The following is an 18,550-nucleotide window of genomic DNA, read 5'->3' as shown; positions in this document are numbered from 1 at the left end:
AAGCTACCAACGTGTACTTTCGCTAGTATGCATAATTATAAAGACTTATATTCTAGTGCTGGCCTTGTTGGTTCTATCTGTATTCAGCTGAAACAAAGAAAACAAAAATAATAAAGAGCTACTTTGTAAGTAGAGATTGTTTGGGATGCTTATTTTGTTTAAGCATGCATCAATTTCAAAGAGACATATAATGGACTGAAGAGAATGAAATGCCTATTTAGAAATCATCTTGGCAAATAGTATGTTAGGAAGGACTTACGTCATTTTATCATATTCTTGTGATGTAGTTAGCACTCTTTCATCCCTTACATAAACTTCACAAAAAGGTCGGCAACCGTTCCGAAGTTTGCTAAAAAGAGGCACAGGTGTCATAACAATTGATCTTATAAGTATTGGCTTTCCATGAGGAATAATAGGCTCTTCCGCCATCATGTCACACATGTATTCAATGTATCTGTGAAAAAGAATACAAACTCGTAAAAAAAAAATAGCAACAAGAAAGTTAAACAAGCTATGACAGATAATAATGTTTAAATAGACTAGCTTTCTAAATTTGGCATGTATAAATGTTATTCACTGCATTTGCAAAAAGTATTTAAAGATTATTACCCTTTTTTTCAATAGTGGTACATATTTAGACGCATGCAGATTACAATCCTTCATAAAATGCTAATCTCAAGAGTATATTACTTGCCTTCAGTAACACTCGTTCTGAATGGATATGTTATCCTGCAGATTCCTTGTCACAAACGTTCTCTTCAGGCTTCAGATTGTATGCTGACATTTGCAGGTATAACCATCAGGTGCTCAAGAGGGTGCTGTTGCTGATGCATGAGACAACAAATTGAAAGTGGCAAAGTGGGTGGATACAAGCATCATGTGGCTACTGAAAACGGGTCCTCCAGTTTCCTGCAACAGGAGTCCTTTTCAGATACATCCTGGAAGTTTTTCAGAGATATGCGGCACCATCAGGTGTCAACTCAGTCATTCAACTCTCCAGCCATACCACAGAGGTAGGCTTTGCCAGGTTCCTCCAAGGTTTTACAGAACATTCTGAGTCACTATTCGAGAACATGGAGGCAGTGACACTGCAGTTGTTTTTCCATACAATCTTCACCCAATAAGAGATCTGGACATTTCTAATTTAATTTACCGTTGTTTTCTAAAGTGCAGAGAAGAGAGGCCCTCGAAGGCTGGAGTGCCAGCAAGTGTTTTGGGGGAAAAAAAGCCCCAAAGCTGGAAAATTGCAGTCTTGGATGGGATGATGGATCAATCAATCAATCAATCGGGTGTTTGTTGAGTGCGACTACTCACCCGTAAGGGTCTCAAGGCGCTGGGGGGTGGAGGAGGGGGGAGGGGGTGAAGGTTCCAGTCCATCAAGGAAGGGGGTCTGTCGAAGAGCCAGGTTTTGAGGTTTCTCGCAAAGATGGGGAGTGATGTTGTCTGTCTGAGGTTGAGCGGAAGGGCGCTCCAGGCTCTGGCTGGAAGGAAGGAGAAAGAACGGCCTCCCGATCTGGTTTTTCTGGTGCGGGGTACCACGGCGTATGAGAGCTGGGCTGATCGTAGGGTCCTTTGGGGTACGTGGAATTTGAGTCGGCTGTTCAGGTATGCTGGTCCGGTGTCGTGGAGGGCCTTGTGTGCGTGGCTGAGAATCTTGAAGGTGACTCTAGTCTCGAAGGGGAGACAGTGGAGTGTGTGCAGGTGCTGGGAGATGTGGCAGTGTCTTTGCAGGTTGAAGACCAGTCTTGCGGCAGCGTTCTGGATGTTTTGTAGTTTGCGGGTGAGGTTTTTGTTTATTCCGGCATAGAGTGCGTTGCTGTAGTTGAGTCTGCTGGTGACGAGGGCGTGAGTGACGATATTTCTGTGCTCGAGGGGGATCCATTTTAAGGTCTTACGTAGGAGGCGGAGGGTGTGGAAGCAGGAGGATGCGACAGAGTTGATCTGGCGGCCCATTTTGAGCTCGGAGTCCAGGATGATTCCAAGCTTACATGCGTGGTCCGTGGGGGTGGGTGGGCTTCCGAGGGGAGGTGGCCACCAGGTGTCGTTCAAGGCATCGGGGTTTGAGCCCATGATGAGTACTTCTGTTTTGTCGGTGTTGAGTTGTAGGCAGCTGCTTTTCATCCATTTGGCGACGGCTTCCATGCCTTTTTGAAAGTGGTGTCTGGCGGTGTTCGGTTCGTTGGATGAGGAAAGGATGAGTTGGGTGTCATCTGCGTATGACAAAATGTTGAGTCCGTAGGTTCTGACTATGGGGCGAGCGGAGCCATGTAGACGTTGAAGAGCGTGGGGCTGAGGGAGGACCCCTGGGGGACTCCGCAGGTGGTTGGGGTAGGGTTCGAAAGGAAAGGGGGGAGTCTGACCAGCTGCGTTCTGCCAGAGAGGAAGGAGTGGATCCAGTCAAGGGGGGGCCTTTTCCTGGATCCCTGCGTCGTGGAGTCACTGTATTAGGGTGAGGTGAGAGACTGTGTCGAACGCCGCTGAGAGGTCGAGGAGGATGAGGGCTACTGTTTCTCCTCTGTTCAGTAGGGAACGGATGTTGTCTGTTGTGGCAAGGAGGGCGGTTTCTGTGCTGTGTTTTTTTCTGAAGCCGGATTGGTAGGAGTCGAGGATGTTGTGCTCTTCGATGAAGGTGGTGAGCTGGCTGTTGATGGCTTTCTCAAAGACTTTTGCTGGGAACAGGAGCAGGGAGATCGGTCTGCAGTTCTTGAGGTTGGGGGTCTGCTGAGGGCTTCTTCAGGAGGGGGTTGATCTCAGCATGTTTCCAGTCGCCTGGAATGAGGCGTTCGTCAGGGAGCGGTTGATGGTGTGGCGGAGCATGAGTGTGATGGTTTGGGCGGCTCTGTTGAAGATGTGGTAGGGGCAGGGGTCCGTGGGGGCCCCTGAGTGGATTGACTTCATTGTCTTCAGTGTCTCTTCGGTGGTGAGGGCTGTCCAGTTGTCAATCATTGGCTTCAGGGTGTCAGGGGTGGCTGGTGAGGGTTCAGTGTGTTGGTTGTTTTTGTCTAAGTTGTCATAAATTTCCTTGATTTTGAGGTGAAAGAAGGTGCTGAGTTTGTTGCAGAGGTCTTGTGAGGGAAGGATGTCAGTAGACTCGCTGGTGGGTTGGGCGAACTCCTTGATGATGCTGAAGAGTTGTTTGCTGTTGTGCGCGTTTGTGGAGATACTGTCTTCAATTGCTTTTTTTCTCGTTTTTCTGATGAGTTAGTGGTGAGCATTGGTGGCGGCTCTGAAGTCATTGTGGGCATCTGTGGATTTGGAACTCCTCCAGGCCTTTTCGAGGCGGCGGCACATGCGTCTGGACTCTCGAAGTTCGGTGGTAAACCATCTGGCTTTCTTGGCGCGAGTGTTGTTGTTTTTCGTGAGGGGGGCTATGGAGTTGGCGCTGTCAGAGATCCATCTGTGCAGAGTTCGGGCTGTGGTGTTGGGGTCGTCATCTTCCGCGATGGTTGGGGTGGAGTTGCTGAGTGAGGAGGTGAGCTGGTCGTCGGTGATTTTGGTCCAGTTTCTTTGTGGAAGTAGGTGCTGGTGTCTGTGGAAGGTGGGTGCTCTGAAGGTGAAGTGGACGCATCGGTGGTCTGTCCATGGAAGTTCAGTGGTGTGGCTGAAAGTGATGGAGTTTCCTGTTGTGAAGAGGGGGTCGAGGGAGTGCGTGGGTTCAGTCACGATCTGGCAGAGTGCAATGTTGTGGAGGTTGTCCAGGAGGGATGTGATATTGGTGTCCAGTTGGTTGTCGAGGTGGAAGTTGAGGTCTCAAAGCAGGGTGTAGTTGCTGGATGCGATCGCATGCGGAGAGATGACGTCCGTGATGGAGTTGGCGAATGGTCCGCAGGGTCGGTAGATGAAGGTTTCCCGGAGGGTGGTGGTAGGGCCGGCCAGTATCTTGAAGTGAAGGTGTTCCATCAGGTCTGTGGGCTTGTCGGGGAGTGTGCTCAGGCGGAGGTCGGATTTGTGGACAATGGCGATTCCTCCTCCAGGGCGGGTGGGGCGGTCCTTCCTGGAGATCTTGTATCCTTGAGGAATGGTGATGGCGATGGCCGGTCCTGAGGTGGTGTTGGTCCAGGTTTCGGTGAAGAATGCTACGTTCAGGTTGGTGCTGTCGAGGAGGTCCCAGATTTCGGTGGCGGGTTTGTGGAGTGATCTGACGTTGAGGAGGATGCATGGCAGGCTCTTTGGTTCAGGTGTGTTCTTGCGGGCGAGTTGTGCTGGGTCGGTGTTCCTGGTGGTGCTGCAGGTGTGCAGGCAGCGGTGACAGCTGAAGGGTCCGTGGGTGTCAGCTTGTGATGCTAGCTTGCAGTTGTTGATGCGGCCTGGGTTGAGTGCATGGAGTGTCGCTGGGTCGTAGCGTTGGCGGTGCGGAGGTCCAGGGTTCCTGGCGCTGGTCGCATAGTGGTGACCCCTGTGCCCTCGCAGGCGGTCGCTCCCTCCACGCTGCTCTGCCGCTCGCCTGCCTGCCTGCTGACTTACCCGGTGCCTGGCCGCTCCCTGATTGCTGAAGACCTCCGCTCACCTCCTCTACGCCGCTGCCCTCCGCATCTTCCTCAGGTTCGCCTTCTGCCCGCAGCCTGCCGCCTCTGCCCCCGCTCCTCACCGGCCCCGCTGCCCCGGTCACCTCCGTGCTTCCCGCCGCTTTCCCGCCGCCGCTGACCCGTAGCTCCGCCTCCCCTCCTCTCCCATTGGTCCTCCCGCCTCCCGGCTGACCCTCCCTCCCGGCTCCTACTTATGACGCCCCCTCAGCGACCGCGCAGCGGTTGCGCGCAGCGAGAGCGCCGATTGAGCGCCGAAGGTGCGCCAAAGGTAAGCCCGTCTGCGCCCGTCCGTGCCTGGACCGCGCCCAGCGCCAGACCCCCTGGTCCCTGTGCCCGCCAGCCCCCCCGCAGGACCTACGACTTCGCCACGCTCATCGCACTCAACACCGCCCGAGCACCTGGATGCTACCGAGCGTCCCCGCGACGCACCCATGGACCCTTCGTCTGCCGATCCTGCAACTTCTCCTGCCTCCGAACAGGCACTACGCCCACCAAGACGGACAACAGCAACCACCTCAAGTGCATCCTGGTCAACACCCGCTCCGTCCACAGACACGCCGTGGAACTCTGGAACCTCCTCAACACCGCATCTCCAGACGTCGCCTTCCTCACAGAAACCTGGATGAACGCCTCCTCAGCCCCCTACATCGCCATAGCCATCCCTGACGGCTACAAGATCATCAGGAAGGATCGCATCAACCAGACCGGAGGGGGCATCGCCATCGTTCACAAAAGCACCATTTCGCATCTCGACTGACTGCATCGACGCATTCAACGCCGCCGAATACCTGCACTTCCAGATCCACACCGACCTCAAGACTACCCTCAGAGGCACCCTCATCTACAGACCCCCGGGACCACGCGCACAGTTCAGCGAAGACATCACAGACTTCATCAGCCCTCACGCCCTCCCCTCCGCCGACTACATCCTCCTCGGGGACCTCAACTTCCACCTGGAGAACAACAACGATCGCAACACCACCGCCCTGCTGGACAACCTCGCCAACCTCGGACTCAAGCAACTGGTCTACTCCCCCACCCACTACGCCGGCCACACGCTCGACCCTCTCTTCTCATCCAGCAAGCACGTCACCTTCAGCCACTGCACCGGACTCCACTGGACTGACCACAGCTGCGTCCACTTCAGCTTCAAAAAGAACACGGTCCACCACCACTCGAAGCAGGTTCCCCACAGAAACTGGAGCAAGATCACCGTCGACCAGCTCACCACCTCCCTCAGCCAGAACCCACCTATCAGGACAACGGACCCTAACACAGCAGCCCTCGACCTCACGCAATGGCTGACCTCCTGTGCCGACGACCTCGCCCCACTGAAGAACCCACTCACCAGGCCCAGAAGCAAGAAGGCCCCCTGGTTCACCAACGAACTCAAGGACTCCAAGAAGGCCTGCCGCACCCTCGAGAAGGCCTGGCTCCTCGAAAAGACTACCGACAACATGACCGCCCTCAAACTCGCCACCCGCAGACATCACCAGCTCATCCGCACCACCAAGAAGAAATCTCTGAAGGAACGACTGGACAAGAACGCCCATGACAGCAACGAGCTCTTCAACATCGTCAAGGAGTTCTCCAACCCCAGCACCGGCAACAACGACATCACTCCCTCGAAGGACCTCTGCAACTCCCTCGCCTCGTACTTCCACCGCAAGATCGCCGACATCCACAACAGCTTCGGCGTTCCACCCCCGCACCCATCGACCGAACCTACACACCCCGCCGCCATCCTCCAGACATGGACCGAAGTGACCCCCGAAGACACGACATGCATGATGAACACCATCCACTCCGGATCTCCGACCGACCCATGCCCCCACCATGTCTTCAACAAGGCCGCCTCTACCATCGCTCCCCACCTCCGAGACATCATCAACACCTCCTTCGACACAGCCACCTTCCCGGAGAGCTGGAAGCACGCCGAGCTCAGCGCACTACTGAAGAAACCAACAGCGGACCCGACCGACCTCAAGAACTTCCGCCCCATCTCGCTCCTTCCCTTCCCTGCCAAAGTCATCGAGAAGATCGTCAACAAGCAACTGGCCGCCTTCCTCGAGACGAACGGATCCCTCGACCCATCGCAGTCCGTATTCAGAGCCAACCACAGCACCGAGACCGCCCTCATCGCAGCCACCGACGACATCCGAGCCCTGCTCGACAACGGTGAAACAGCGGCACTCATCCTCCTTGACCTCTCCGCAGCATTTGACACTGTCTGCCACCGCACCCTAGTCCAACGCCTCAACGACACCGGCATCCAGGGGAAGGCTCTGGAATGGATCATCTCATACCTTTCCGGCAGAACACAGAGAGTACACCTCCCCCCGTTCCGATCTGAGGCCACCAAAGTCATCTGCGGCGTCCCGCAAGGATCGTCGCTCAGCCCTACTCTCTTCAACATCTACATGAAACCCCTCGCTGCCATCGCATGCCAACACAACCTCAACATCATTTCCTACGCCGATGACACCCAGCTGATTCTCTCCCTCACCAGAGACCCCGACACCGCCAAAGCCAGCCTACACGAAGGGATGAAAGACGTCGCCGAGTGGATGAACATCAGCCGCCTGAAGTTGAACACGGACAAGACAGAAGTCCTCATCCTGGGACCGTCGCCCTCCGCATGGGAGGACTCCTGGTGGCCCCCGGCCCTAGGCACCGCACCCATGCCAACGTACCACGCACGCAACTTGGGCGTCATCCTGGACTCCTCCCTTTCGATGACTAGACAAGTCAACGCCGTCTCCTCATCCTGCTTCCACAACCTCCGCATGCTCCGCAAGATCTTCCGATGGATCCCGACCGAGACCAGGAAGACTGTCACCCAGGCCCTCGTCACCAGCAGACTAGACTACGGAAACACCCTCTACGCCGGTACAACAGCCAAGCTACAGAAAAGACTTCAGCGTATCCAGAACGCCTCCGCCCGACTCATCCTAGACGTCCCCCGTCGCAGCCACATCTCGAGCCACCTGAGAGACCTGCACTGGCTCCCTGTCAACAAGAGGATCACGTTCAGACTCCTCACCCACGCACACAAATCCCTCCACGACCTAGGCCCAAAGTACCTCAACGACCGCCTGACCTTCTACGATCCGCGGACCTCGCCCTCGCCGTCGTCCCTCGCATCCAGAGAGCCACCGCCGGAGGAAGATCCTTCTCCTACCTGGCGGCTAAGACATGGAACTCCCTGCCCGACCGCCTGCGGCAAACCCAGGACCACCTCGCCTTCAGGAAACAGCTCAAGACCTGGCTGTTCGAGCAGTAGCAGATCCCCCCCCCCCCCTAGCGCCTTGAGACCCTTCCGGGTGAGTAGTGCGCGATATAAATTCCATGATTGATTGATTGAAGGGCGCAGACAAGCTTACCTTCGGCACGCCCGCTGCGCGCGGCTGCCATTAAATAGGGGTCGGGGAGGGCTGGACAGCTGGGAGGCGCAGAGGGGAACTGGATAGGGCCGGTCGCGCTGGGGGGGGGAGCGGGGGGAGGGGCCGCAGGGGCAGCAGCGGCAGGGAAAACGGTCTAAAGAAGGGAAAGGAGTGGAATAAAAGGGGAATAAAGCAGAAAAGTGCAAGAAAAGTGGAAGAAAGAGATAGAAGAGTGACAGGGAGAGCTTGAAATGAGGGTAAAAAAACGAGTACAAAACAGAGGAAAAGCAGAGCGAGAGAAGGAGACAGAGGTCCACTGGTCCACCAGGGATGAGGCGCAGGTATACCCTGCAGGTGGAAGAGGGCCTCGAACACCAACACTCGAGAGTGCAGGGGCTCAGGAGGGCCTCACTTGATGGTGGAGCTGCGGGGGTGGGAGAGCAATTTCACTGACAATGAGTCAGCGGATGACTTGATGATGAGTAGTCTTACAGCAGAGTACTCACGCAGAACTCTGAGCAATGGAACGTACTGAGGAAACAGTTACAGAAATTTCAAGTCATCAATTCTGAGCCCCATTGTGGGTTTGTCTCCCTGCCCTGGGGGAGCTCCTCAGCTAACATCTCAGTAATTACAGCATTTAAACTTACATCTTTGATAGCTCTGTGAGGACTGATGTTGAACAAGTACCTATTCATCCTAGGTCAGCTACCTGAGCTAGAGTCTGAGTTTTCAGCGATATCTCTTTCCTGGACAGTGAATAATTAAACAAATGTTATCGAATCACCAAATGAGCAGATATTGAACGTCAGGCAAGGCACAGACTATCAATATAATACAATGCTCTTAGTGGTTGTTTGAATTTAAACTAAATGTGAAGACATGTTTGTTGCCCCTAGTGTAGCAGGATATTTGAGGACTTCAAAGGAAAACCATGGCTTGATTTAAAAGGAGGCCATATAATATTTCTTTGAAAAGAGCCATCCAGCACTGAATGCGTTACTGCATTATGCACTTCCAGGAATTAAATTCCCTACAGGGTATGACTGACAAGGGGCTTAATATATAAATCTCGCTCTGAATGACACATCAGTGGCGTTAGGTTTGTCCAGATGTATGACAGTACATCGCCAACCGTTACAACGCGCGCTTTTAGCACGCAGCCTCCACATCGCAATGACTATTACTTCGCACGCCTTTCCGCCGCATGGCGTTTCAACGCCAATATTGTTTACCCTATAGTAAAATCCATTAGGACGCATACCGAAAGATCGCACGCCATTACAAAGCGTAATGGTTTCTCGTTTTTGCTCGTAAACACCCTATAATGAGTTTGTTCCCGCGCCAATGCTTGGAGAACATGTTTAAAGGTCGAGACCGGGAGGAGGGCGTCTGTTTTGGGGTGGGGAAGTTGAAAGAGACGTAGAAGCAGCGGTAAATATGAAAGAGGAGCAGGGAGCACCGCGAAGGCCGCGGGTTCTCTGGCTTGACCCTCATCCATCCTTGGTGACAGGCGCTCTGCTGCCCACTGCCCCACAGGAGAAGCTGAAAGGACCCCGGTCACAGGTAACACGTCCTTTTACTGACACCCATGGTGGCAGAGCCTTTAGTATAGCGGCAGCCCATCTCTGGAATAGCCTCCCTATTGCTATTAGGAAAACAGGCGAACTGATGGCATTTCGAAAAAAGGTAAAGACATGGCTATTCCCCAAAGTTTAATTACCCTAGAAACAAACTGATCACTCATTCTACTCATGATGCACATCTGTCTCAGTTATACTCTCACAGCGCCAGGATGCCCGTAGGGTTGCAGAGCGCTTTCTAAATACCATAAATATATAAATATAACTTCCGGCTGCGCGCGGGTCACAGGGACCTTCAGTGTATGCAGATTCCTGCCCGTGTCGGTGTGAGACGGGAGGTGGCACAGTGTTACGAAAACTCTGGGACACTTTTCACCCTGAGAGCCCCTGTGTTAACAACTGACTGAGACTACTTCATCCCTATGATAACTGCGCCCCTACCTACCCTCTTCCTTTCTCTCGTCTGCCCATCCCTCACTTAGTGCCTTAGTCAACGGTTATTTTATATTATACATGCCTATTAATGTAACCACTCGTCCGCCTCTATTAATAGAGCTGAGGGAGCAGAAGGAGCCCAGAAATGCAAGTGAGAATAGGCAAGAGATGCAAGTGAGAATAGGCAAGAGATGCAAGTGAGATGAGCCATCTGCGTGTCTGTGTTGGGTGCAGGAAGCATGGCACCGAGCTGATCTCTCCCTACCATTATCTTCGTCCCTACACCACAGTATGATGTTGTGTAGTGCCAACAAGACTTCATACGCTCTCTCTTTTCCCCACCCCCCAACAAATGAGAAGACGCCCTTAGAAGGGGCCGAAAGGCCACAGAAGGCAGACACTGCAGAAAGTAAACGTCTTTTAGAAATCCTTGTTTACATTCACCGGCTGGCACCACCCCTTTGAGCCCTGAACTAGGAGGGCGGAAGGGCAGTGCCAAGGGTATATAAAAAAAAAAGGGAAGCGAGGGAAGTGGGCGTTTGTGATTTCTGTTAACCTCTAAATTATGTCACTGAGATAAATCCATAGAATAATGCACTTGCAGTTTTTGGACGAGTGGGACAGGTGCAATGCCATTTTTGCACTTTGTTCTATACATTGCAAGTCAGTTTATTCAGAAAATAGCTTCGCAGGGGTCCCCAGTTCCCCATATTACAGTCTGTTAAAGGAGTGATATTTTCACCTGGCTTTTCATGCTGAAAGGAAGGGTTATTTGTGTTTTTATAATGTCGATCTTATGCGGAAAGAGCGAGCAGATCATTTGAGAAGGTTGGAATAATTTCCAAGCCATTGACCGCAGCGTGTGCTAGGGAACATTTCCATCTGCAAATTTGGGCCTACCAATACGAACTATAATTCAAGACAATTTAGTAACTTATCACATCTAGCAATTAGATTTCAATGCCTAATTGACAGGTTTTCCTTTTTTCCACTGAAGGATAATGGGCTAGTCACAGAAAGGCTTTCATAGGTATATTTTTACCGTTTTCCGGTGATGTGCATGTTCAGCAGCACATGCATACGATCAGTTTGGGGCTGCAATGCACCCGCATTATCACAATTTTAAACAAAGTGCGCTTTAGCGTGACTGTTTTTATTTCAGTGTGCATCCCAGCTAAAGAGCTTTGCTTGTTTCCCACCCTTCACGTATACAATAAACTGAGCACTTGGGGATTTGCTTGCTTTATTTTAATAACTGTCACAGGGTTTAAAAATTATACGTCGGTAAACAATGCAAACAATTCCTGTCCTTTCAAATATATTTTATTATTAAAGCAACCCACCACATAAATTCGGAGCATCTTTTTCGTTTAATTGCTCCTGCTGAAAAAGACCTAAATCCAGAATAACTCTCCGTTTCAGAGATCTAATTGCCAAGCACCCAGCGTTAATATTAACTAGGATAATTATCATGCAAAGCATACCCACCCAGAATGTTTGCATAGCTATCACAAGAGCTTTCATATGCCTTAATTAGAATTTGTTTAAGTCAGCAGGGAATGCAGAGCCCGTGAAATGATGTATGTAATAAGCATCAGGCTCACTTTTTACTTGGGGAATAGAGCTGACAAAATCACATCACGTTAAATTGATTCAGTCAGAATTAAAATTCTTATGGTATTAATTAAATGGGGGATCTCATTAGCAGGCTGCAGGGTGACAGAGTGACTCTTTGGCGACCAGATGTGAAGGAAGCAGCATTGAGCGAGAGCACAGTTCTTCCAAAAGACCACATTGTCTCATGATGGCTTTGGACTGGAGGCAGACAGCTACCCCAATACCACACGGCATTTTAGGCCTGTCTTCATCTACCTGGAATTCGCTGGCAAAACATACAATCCACTACATACCTACGCCAAAACAGTCCACCTTTAAATGCATGAACGCATGGTTGCTGCATTGTGTTATGTTATCAGCACTTACATAGGGTGCGGGGGGTGGGGTCGTAAAAGCCTCCCCCTACTTTAGTCAATGATGTATAATGTGTATATGTCCCAACGGCCTTCTACTAAAGGTGTGGGTGGGTGGGCTCGTAAAATCGTCCCCCTACGTATATGTCCCAACGGCCTTCTACTACAGGTGTGGGTGCAGGTGGGTCGTAAAATCGTTCCCCTACTTTAGCCAATGTTGCCAATTAATGGCCCATGTCGTCGCAGCACGAGTTTATACGGCACGAGTTTCTGCGTTGCAATTGCTTGCGTTTTAAACGGTAGCGATGTAAATGTGCATGCGCATTACTAGCATGCGATCTAAAAGCATGCGGTGTCAAGCCTCCTGTGATGTAAAAGCCGCGTTGCGATGGCAGCGCGTGAAAACGGAGTCGTTGTAATGGATGTTTCCCGGATTGTCCCAAGAGATGTGTTTGAGAATAGAGATTTAATTTGGCAATGATACATCTATGGTTGCCTTTAATGGGTAGTACACCAAGAACAGTTGGAGACCAACTGACCAGTTAGCATACTCTTTGAAGGAAAACCTACAAGAAGCCATAAGTCTAAGCACAGCAAAAGCCTTCAGTATACCTCGTATATGGAGGAAAAAAGACCCTGCATCTTCCAAAGGAAGGAAAAAAACATTAGAAGAGGGAAATAATCCTTAATGAAGAAGGAATAAAAAAAACATAAGGTAGAAATGGTGTAACTAACCCTGGAGGGTAAGAAACATGATCATGTCCAGTGTAGGAGAGTAACCACCAGGAAGAATGCGTCTGAAGAGAGCAACCAAGCACCCCTGCAGACCAATCCTAAAAGAGACGGAACACTTGTTAGATATGGGGAGGCAAGATGAAAGACGGCCACAAACACAGAAAATGGGGTAGATGGTGACGTCTTAAGACTAACCAGTTAGACAACTAAATGCCATGGGCTGTATTTGAAACCTCGTAGAAGTGTTGCCTGTGACAATAAAGGTAGTAGGCATTTCTCAAGCGTTAGGCAAATACATCAGTCTAATGACAACATGGGCGATGGTTCAAGAGAATACTCTTGATCATGACCCACCCACAGTATTTATATACTATTTTGTTGTTCGGGATTGTACGATAAGCTGCTGTCGCTCCACACCTCAGGAACGCTTGCCGATTTCCTTTCGCATTACTAGTTTTGTTTATTTGGTGTTTATTTAGGCGGTTGACATGACATTACATTGATGAGAAGATGGTTAGAGTGATGGCTCATCAACAACATTCCTGGTAATAAATAGAAAGAAATAGTATTGGGCAGAGACGAGTCAAGCGCTTGCACTTCCTGCTGACGCGAATTTAACAAGGAAGGCTGTTTTCATGGTAAGCCCTTAGACCACAGCAATAGTGCATGTGACAAAGGTAGAGTCTAAGAGCCCAGAGGAGAAATGCATACCGGAAAGAGGTTGAAAATCCCTTAAAAATTATGTAATAGACCATTCTTTCTCCCAAAGATTCCTGTTCAGGTCAAGAAAGAAAAGTTGAAACTGGGCCATGCAGCACTTAACTTTATTCATCTTAAGAACGCTGGGAGGCAGCAAATGTAATGAAGCAGGTTGATGTTGCGCTAGCATAGTCTTCCTCTTTTTAGGTCTCGCTGAGCCAGCGCATGCGCTGCTCCGAGACATATAGTATCGGGGTTTTCAAAGTGCTGCCTGATGGCCTAGCGCTTGCGTTTACACTAGCGTGCGCAGCGCCATTTTGTTTTCCTTTCACTTTTGCGTGGCCGTGTCACTTTCGTGGCCATGTCACTTTCACGGCTGTGTGACTATTGCTTGTTATTCATGGCAAGGCGGCAGACCCACCTGGGCAAACTGCTTTTTTTCAGCAGTGGTCCGATGTATTTATATAAAATCTAGTTTCATGGCCTTTTTCTCTACATTTAAAATTACAGTGAAGAAGTGCTGCAGTGGATGCCACCCTCTGCCCTCCAGATGCAGACGTCACCCTCCTTACGCGCAGAGTGTAATATGTGAGCCCACACCTGCTGGCCAGGTTGCAATTACCGGCGCAGGGCCACGCAGCCACACCACAGGCCCTGTAGCAAAGGTTGTTCTTACTGTAAATGTACTGTAGTAGGTTTCATTGCACATTTTATTAACAGGTGCCTTTGTTGAAGACAATGATGGCACGGTTTTTGCAGACAGCTTCAGATAGTTAATCTACAACAACATGCAAGTTTTCATAATATGAACTCCATTACCGTACTCTCTTGTGATAAAGATATGTTCACATTTTTTTGTGCTCTTACAAAGCGGTTAGGTAAAAAACAGCTAAACTTAATTTTATCATGTTTACCACGCAGTACATAGATACTTAACATATATTTACTGTACCATCTGTGCATTACCAGTTTACAAAAGGCAGGTACTAGTCTAAACACCCATGCCTCTAGTGTACAAATGATTATTAGGTTTGATGTGTCCCTTAGTTCGGAAAGAGCATTTCATCTGTGAATGTATTTACCAATCATGACTTGGGGCTCTGTTCATAAAGCACACCGAGCACCCATAGTTCTCAGATGAGGATGTAGAGGACTCGATGAGGAATCACAGTTCCAAGTAACTTCTAGCACCATCAGAGTTCAGAATTCCCAACATCTAATCATAAAATTGCACTGATTGCTGCTAGACAGCTCACTGACATGTTGGACAGAAGGAAACTTGTCAGCTGCACATACCTACGCGAACATATTCTGAATCAGACTATAAAACTTAATTTGATTATACTAAATATAACAAAGGCATCATCCTCAAGAAGAAAATTCTCAGTACCACTATCATGTTCCCTACAGTGTACAGTGCTATAATCCAGTTTTTTTTTTAAACCACACAGGTTCGCAAGAGTACTCCAGGAATGCTAGGGCCATCCAAAATTATCCAGCAGGTGATAAAATCTCCATGGGCAAATGTGACAAATGTGCTTTTGCACAAGTAACTTTTCTTTTTCTCTACAAGGAATTATTTTTCCCCATAAAGTAACTTCTTCCACTGAATCGCTCATTAAACATTTGAGCTTAATTTCCATCCTGGAAATGCACTTACTTTTGTTTTAGGCAAAAGCTAATCTTTTTTTCCAGAGTGGGAAACAACTTGCAAGGAGTCTGCTAAAACCTACATACTTCTAGGTCTGTGCCATACTTATAGGTTTGTGGATGGTCACAAACGTTTGTAGGGTACACCATCACGAAATGCCAGAATCACAACCTAGTCCTAAAGAACAAGTTACTTACCTTCGGTAACGCTTTTTCTGGTGGATACAGTATCTGCCTGTGGATTCCTCACCTTGTGAATATCCCCTGCACCAGCATTCCACGGAACTTTTCTTTCCCAGCACTCCACGTCGACGTGGGCGACGTCACAATGCATCGGCTCCGCACGCGACTCCGTACGACGTCATCGGAGCCATAAGAAGGCCACGTCGGCGTGATGACGTCAGTTCCCTTTTTTTCCGCGCCGTCGACGCGCAACGGTTTTTTTCCAGTGCTCTCTAGCTACTTTGTAGTTTAGCGGTGTTACTGTGTTAAATTCAGTATGTCTTCGACGAGGAAGTCGGGCTTTAAGCCCTGTAGGGAATGCGGAGGCCTGATGTCCATGACGGATCCGCATCAGGACTGCTTATGAAAAGTTCCGTGGAATGCTGGCGCAGGGGATATTCACAAGGTAAGGAATCCACTGGCAGATGTATCCATCAGAAACATGCATGCAGCATTTATCCCTAAGTGCACTTTAGGAGCACAAATTCTCAGTTTGTGGCTTAAGCCTTTGGTGATTAGACGTTATGCAGTAGCTCAAGTAGTTCCCAGACAAATAGGACTAGCACTACACAACTGTTTACAAGAAAGCCTTCTTAAGTTATCCGGTATAGTCAATTAGCACCTGCCCCGCCCCAATCCACTCTTATAGCTTTGGGGGTCTGGAATAATCTGAATTGTCACACTTGTTGGAGTGTGATAGTTAGTACTGTCATTTGCATCACTGGCAAACACAATCGGTGGAGCAAGCGGCTGTGGCCTCCTGACGAGCGCCCTGACATGGATCCATCTGTTTTCGTGGTCAAGTCTTCTTTTACCACTGTAGCTTGGTTACACTTGTTTCCTGCTTTTTTAGGTCTCGCCTTTGCGACCTTATAAGTGTTAAACCATGCAACAGTTGCTGTTTTTGCAACAAGGATATTTTGCTGCATAACTAAATACCTATAAGGTCCCAATAGGGAGACCTATTGGCTATGCCAATGCTTGTTTAAAACATGGTATTTATTGATTTTCAAAAATACAATATTGAATAAAAAATGTGGCTAGAAGGAAGAAGGAAAACAGATACAATCAGAATAATAAAACTTCAAATAAATGCAGTCTCAAAGGCATTCAAATAACACAAAGAACTCATAAGCGGCAAAGGGGAAAGAGGGGCAAAGGCATCTTTATACATTCCAGAAATATTTGACAAGTCTCAGCCCGGTTGGTAATTTTATCAATATCTGCTTCCATTATTCTAGTCTGCCTCCCCCAATTTTGACTCTAGATGTGTGCATAACAAAGTTCCACGAAACGCTGAAAGCAAAGGCAGGTGCCTAAGTGACCCACTCCTTTAATTTTGTCAACTGATGACCGTGGTCTTTTTTTCCATTTAACTCTCATTTCTCTATCCTCCTGTACAGAGGAGCTCAACTTTCCATACATCCCTGCTTTTTTGTAAATTTGATACATGTCTTCAAACTTTGTCCAAGTAGAACCTGTCTGATTCAATAAAAGGTAGTGATGAACAAGTTACTCGCCATCGGTAACGATATATCTGTAAGAAACATTAGTTAGTTAGATTCCTTACCTTAGAATAGATACCCCAGTAATACCAACCCCGGTGGTGGGTCTGCGAACCAAGATCACACCAGGAAGTCCTGGAGAATGGAACAGCCAAAGAAGCGGTCTCTCCGGACTTGGCTGCCCAGGCAGTAATGTTTGGCAAACGTGTGCAGCGAAGCCCAAGTTGCTGCCTGACAAATGTCCTGCAGAGGGACTCCCCGTCACAAGGCAGTAGTAGCCGCTGTGGCCCGAGTGGAATGGGCCCTCAGCCTCACAGGAGGATCCTTCTTAGCCAAGGAATAACAGGCCTTAATGCACAAAACGACCCACCGAGAGATGGTCTGCTTGTGCACTGCCCGTCCCTTCTTAGCGCCCACGTAGCCAACGAAGACTTGGTCGTCCACCCGGAACTGTTTTGTGCGGTCCAGATAGAAGGAGAGCGCATGTTTTGGGTCCAGATGGTGGAGCCTCTCTTCCTCTTTCGAGGGATGCAGAAAGAGGATGGGCAGATGTGAAAGGCAGTAACCACCTTAGGAAGAAAGGAAGGACGAGTCCTTAGAACAGGGGTCTACAACCTTTTCTTTAGTGAGAGCTACTTCTGCTCAAGGAAAGTCTTCCTGAGCTACTAGAAAATGTTATAACTGTAAAATAGTGACTACTCTATGACCACCCAAAGCAAGATTTTCAGTAGTTACCACCCAAGTATACCAAGTGCGGTTACCAGCAGAAATGCTGGGAAAATGTTCTTCAATATTAAATGCCTCCCCTTGACTTATGAAGTAATATTCAAATCTTGACATGCCCAGTGGCACAAAGGACATAAGCACAGCAGTACGTCTCCCCAGCTCAGCTTAAATTCTCATTCACCAGTTTCAGAAAATGCACATTTTTCTATCTAATACTACTTTCCACTGTGGGCAAACAACTCAATTTTCCAGAAGAAACCCCATTTTTGAAAACTAAAACTGCCTTTAAAATATCAGTTTTCAGTTTTTGAGAAATGCACACTCTCAAAACGTCAGCTTGTCATTATCATCATGTACGCCCATGTACAAATGCCTCATATGGACAGACTACTTTGAATTCCCAGGTATTACAGTCATATGCCATGGAAGCTCACCACTGGTATAGGAAACAATGGCCCTAGACTTCTTTAAAGCAACAATTCAGTTATGAAAAACATTCATTAGTCAAAGGGCATCCGGTACATATAGAATTAGCATTGTATCATTAATGTACCAACAAGTGTATCTTCAAAAGAGACAAAGGCACAAAATATCCCTCCAATAGTGACTGTTTATTTAGTTACTTTTTATAACAGATCACCATATTCAATTATCTAAATAGAGAAATAGGTTGCTCCAAGGGGAGTGTGAAAAAGGAAAGTGCTCGTGAGGTAGGACAGATATATAAAGGAGAGGAATCCAAAAGGCAAATTCAATAACCAATCAATTACACATTCTGGTATCCTTAGTAAAACTGGTCGTGGTTCATAGTGGCTCCAGTTTTACAGATAGGCCTGTCCCTTATGGATTTACAAATATTCATTTCATGATTTTCTGATGACGCACAGAGAACATTCTTCTGTGAAAAGGCAGGGCTCATAAATGTTGATGAAACTCTTAATTTTCTCTGGTCTGGATCATACCCTGTTCTCCTCAGGTCTTGAGCTGATCATGCATCTAACTGACACATTTTCACTCTGACTCCTGCAGTCCCGCACTTCGGTGGGTCAGCACTGATAACAGCTCAGGCCACTACCGCCATACTTTTTTGGTGACTGTTCACACACACATGTTGTG

The 18,550-nt window shown here is 48.8% G+C and overlaps 1 protein-coding gene across 3 annotated transcripts in view; it reads right to left on the bottom strand.

Moving 5' to 3' along the window:
- The window catches only part of GAK (cyclin G associated kinase), a 1,898,577-nt gene that overhangs the window by 816,506 nt on the left and 1,063,521 nt on the right, over positions 1-18,550 (bottom strand). For all 3 annotated transcript variants that reach the window (XM_085636622.1, XM_085636624.1, XM_085636623.1), the window contains exon 16: positions 260-454. In XM_085636622.1, the coding sequence (XP_085492748.1) occupies positions 260-454 (195 nt within the window). The remainder of the gene's footprint in view (positions 1-259; positions 455-18,550) is intronic.

Source organism: Triturus cristatus, chromosome 2_1, assembly GCF_964204655.1.
Source record: "Triturus cristatus chromosome 2_1, aTriCri1.1, whole genome shotgun sequence".
NCBI lineage: Eukaryota > Metazoa > Chordata > Amphibia > Caudata > Salamandridae > Triturus > Triturus cristatus.
Note: the sequence above shows the minus strand (reverse complement) of the source record. Positions and strands in the feature narration are given on the sequence as shown.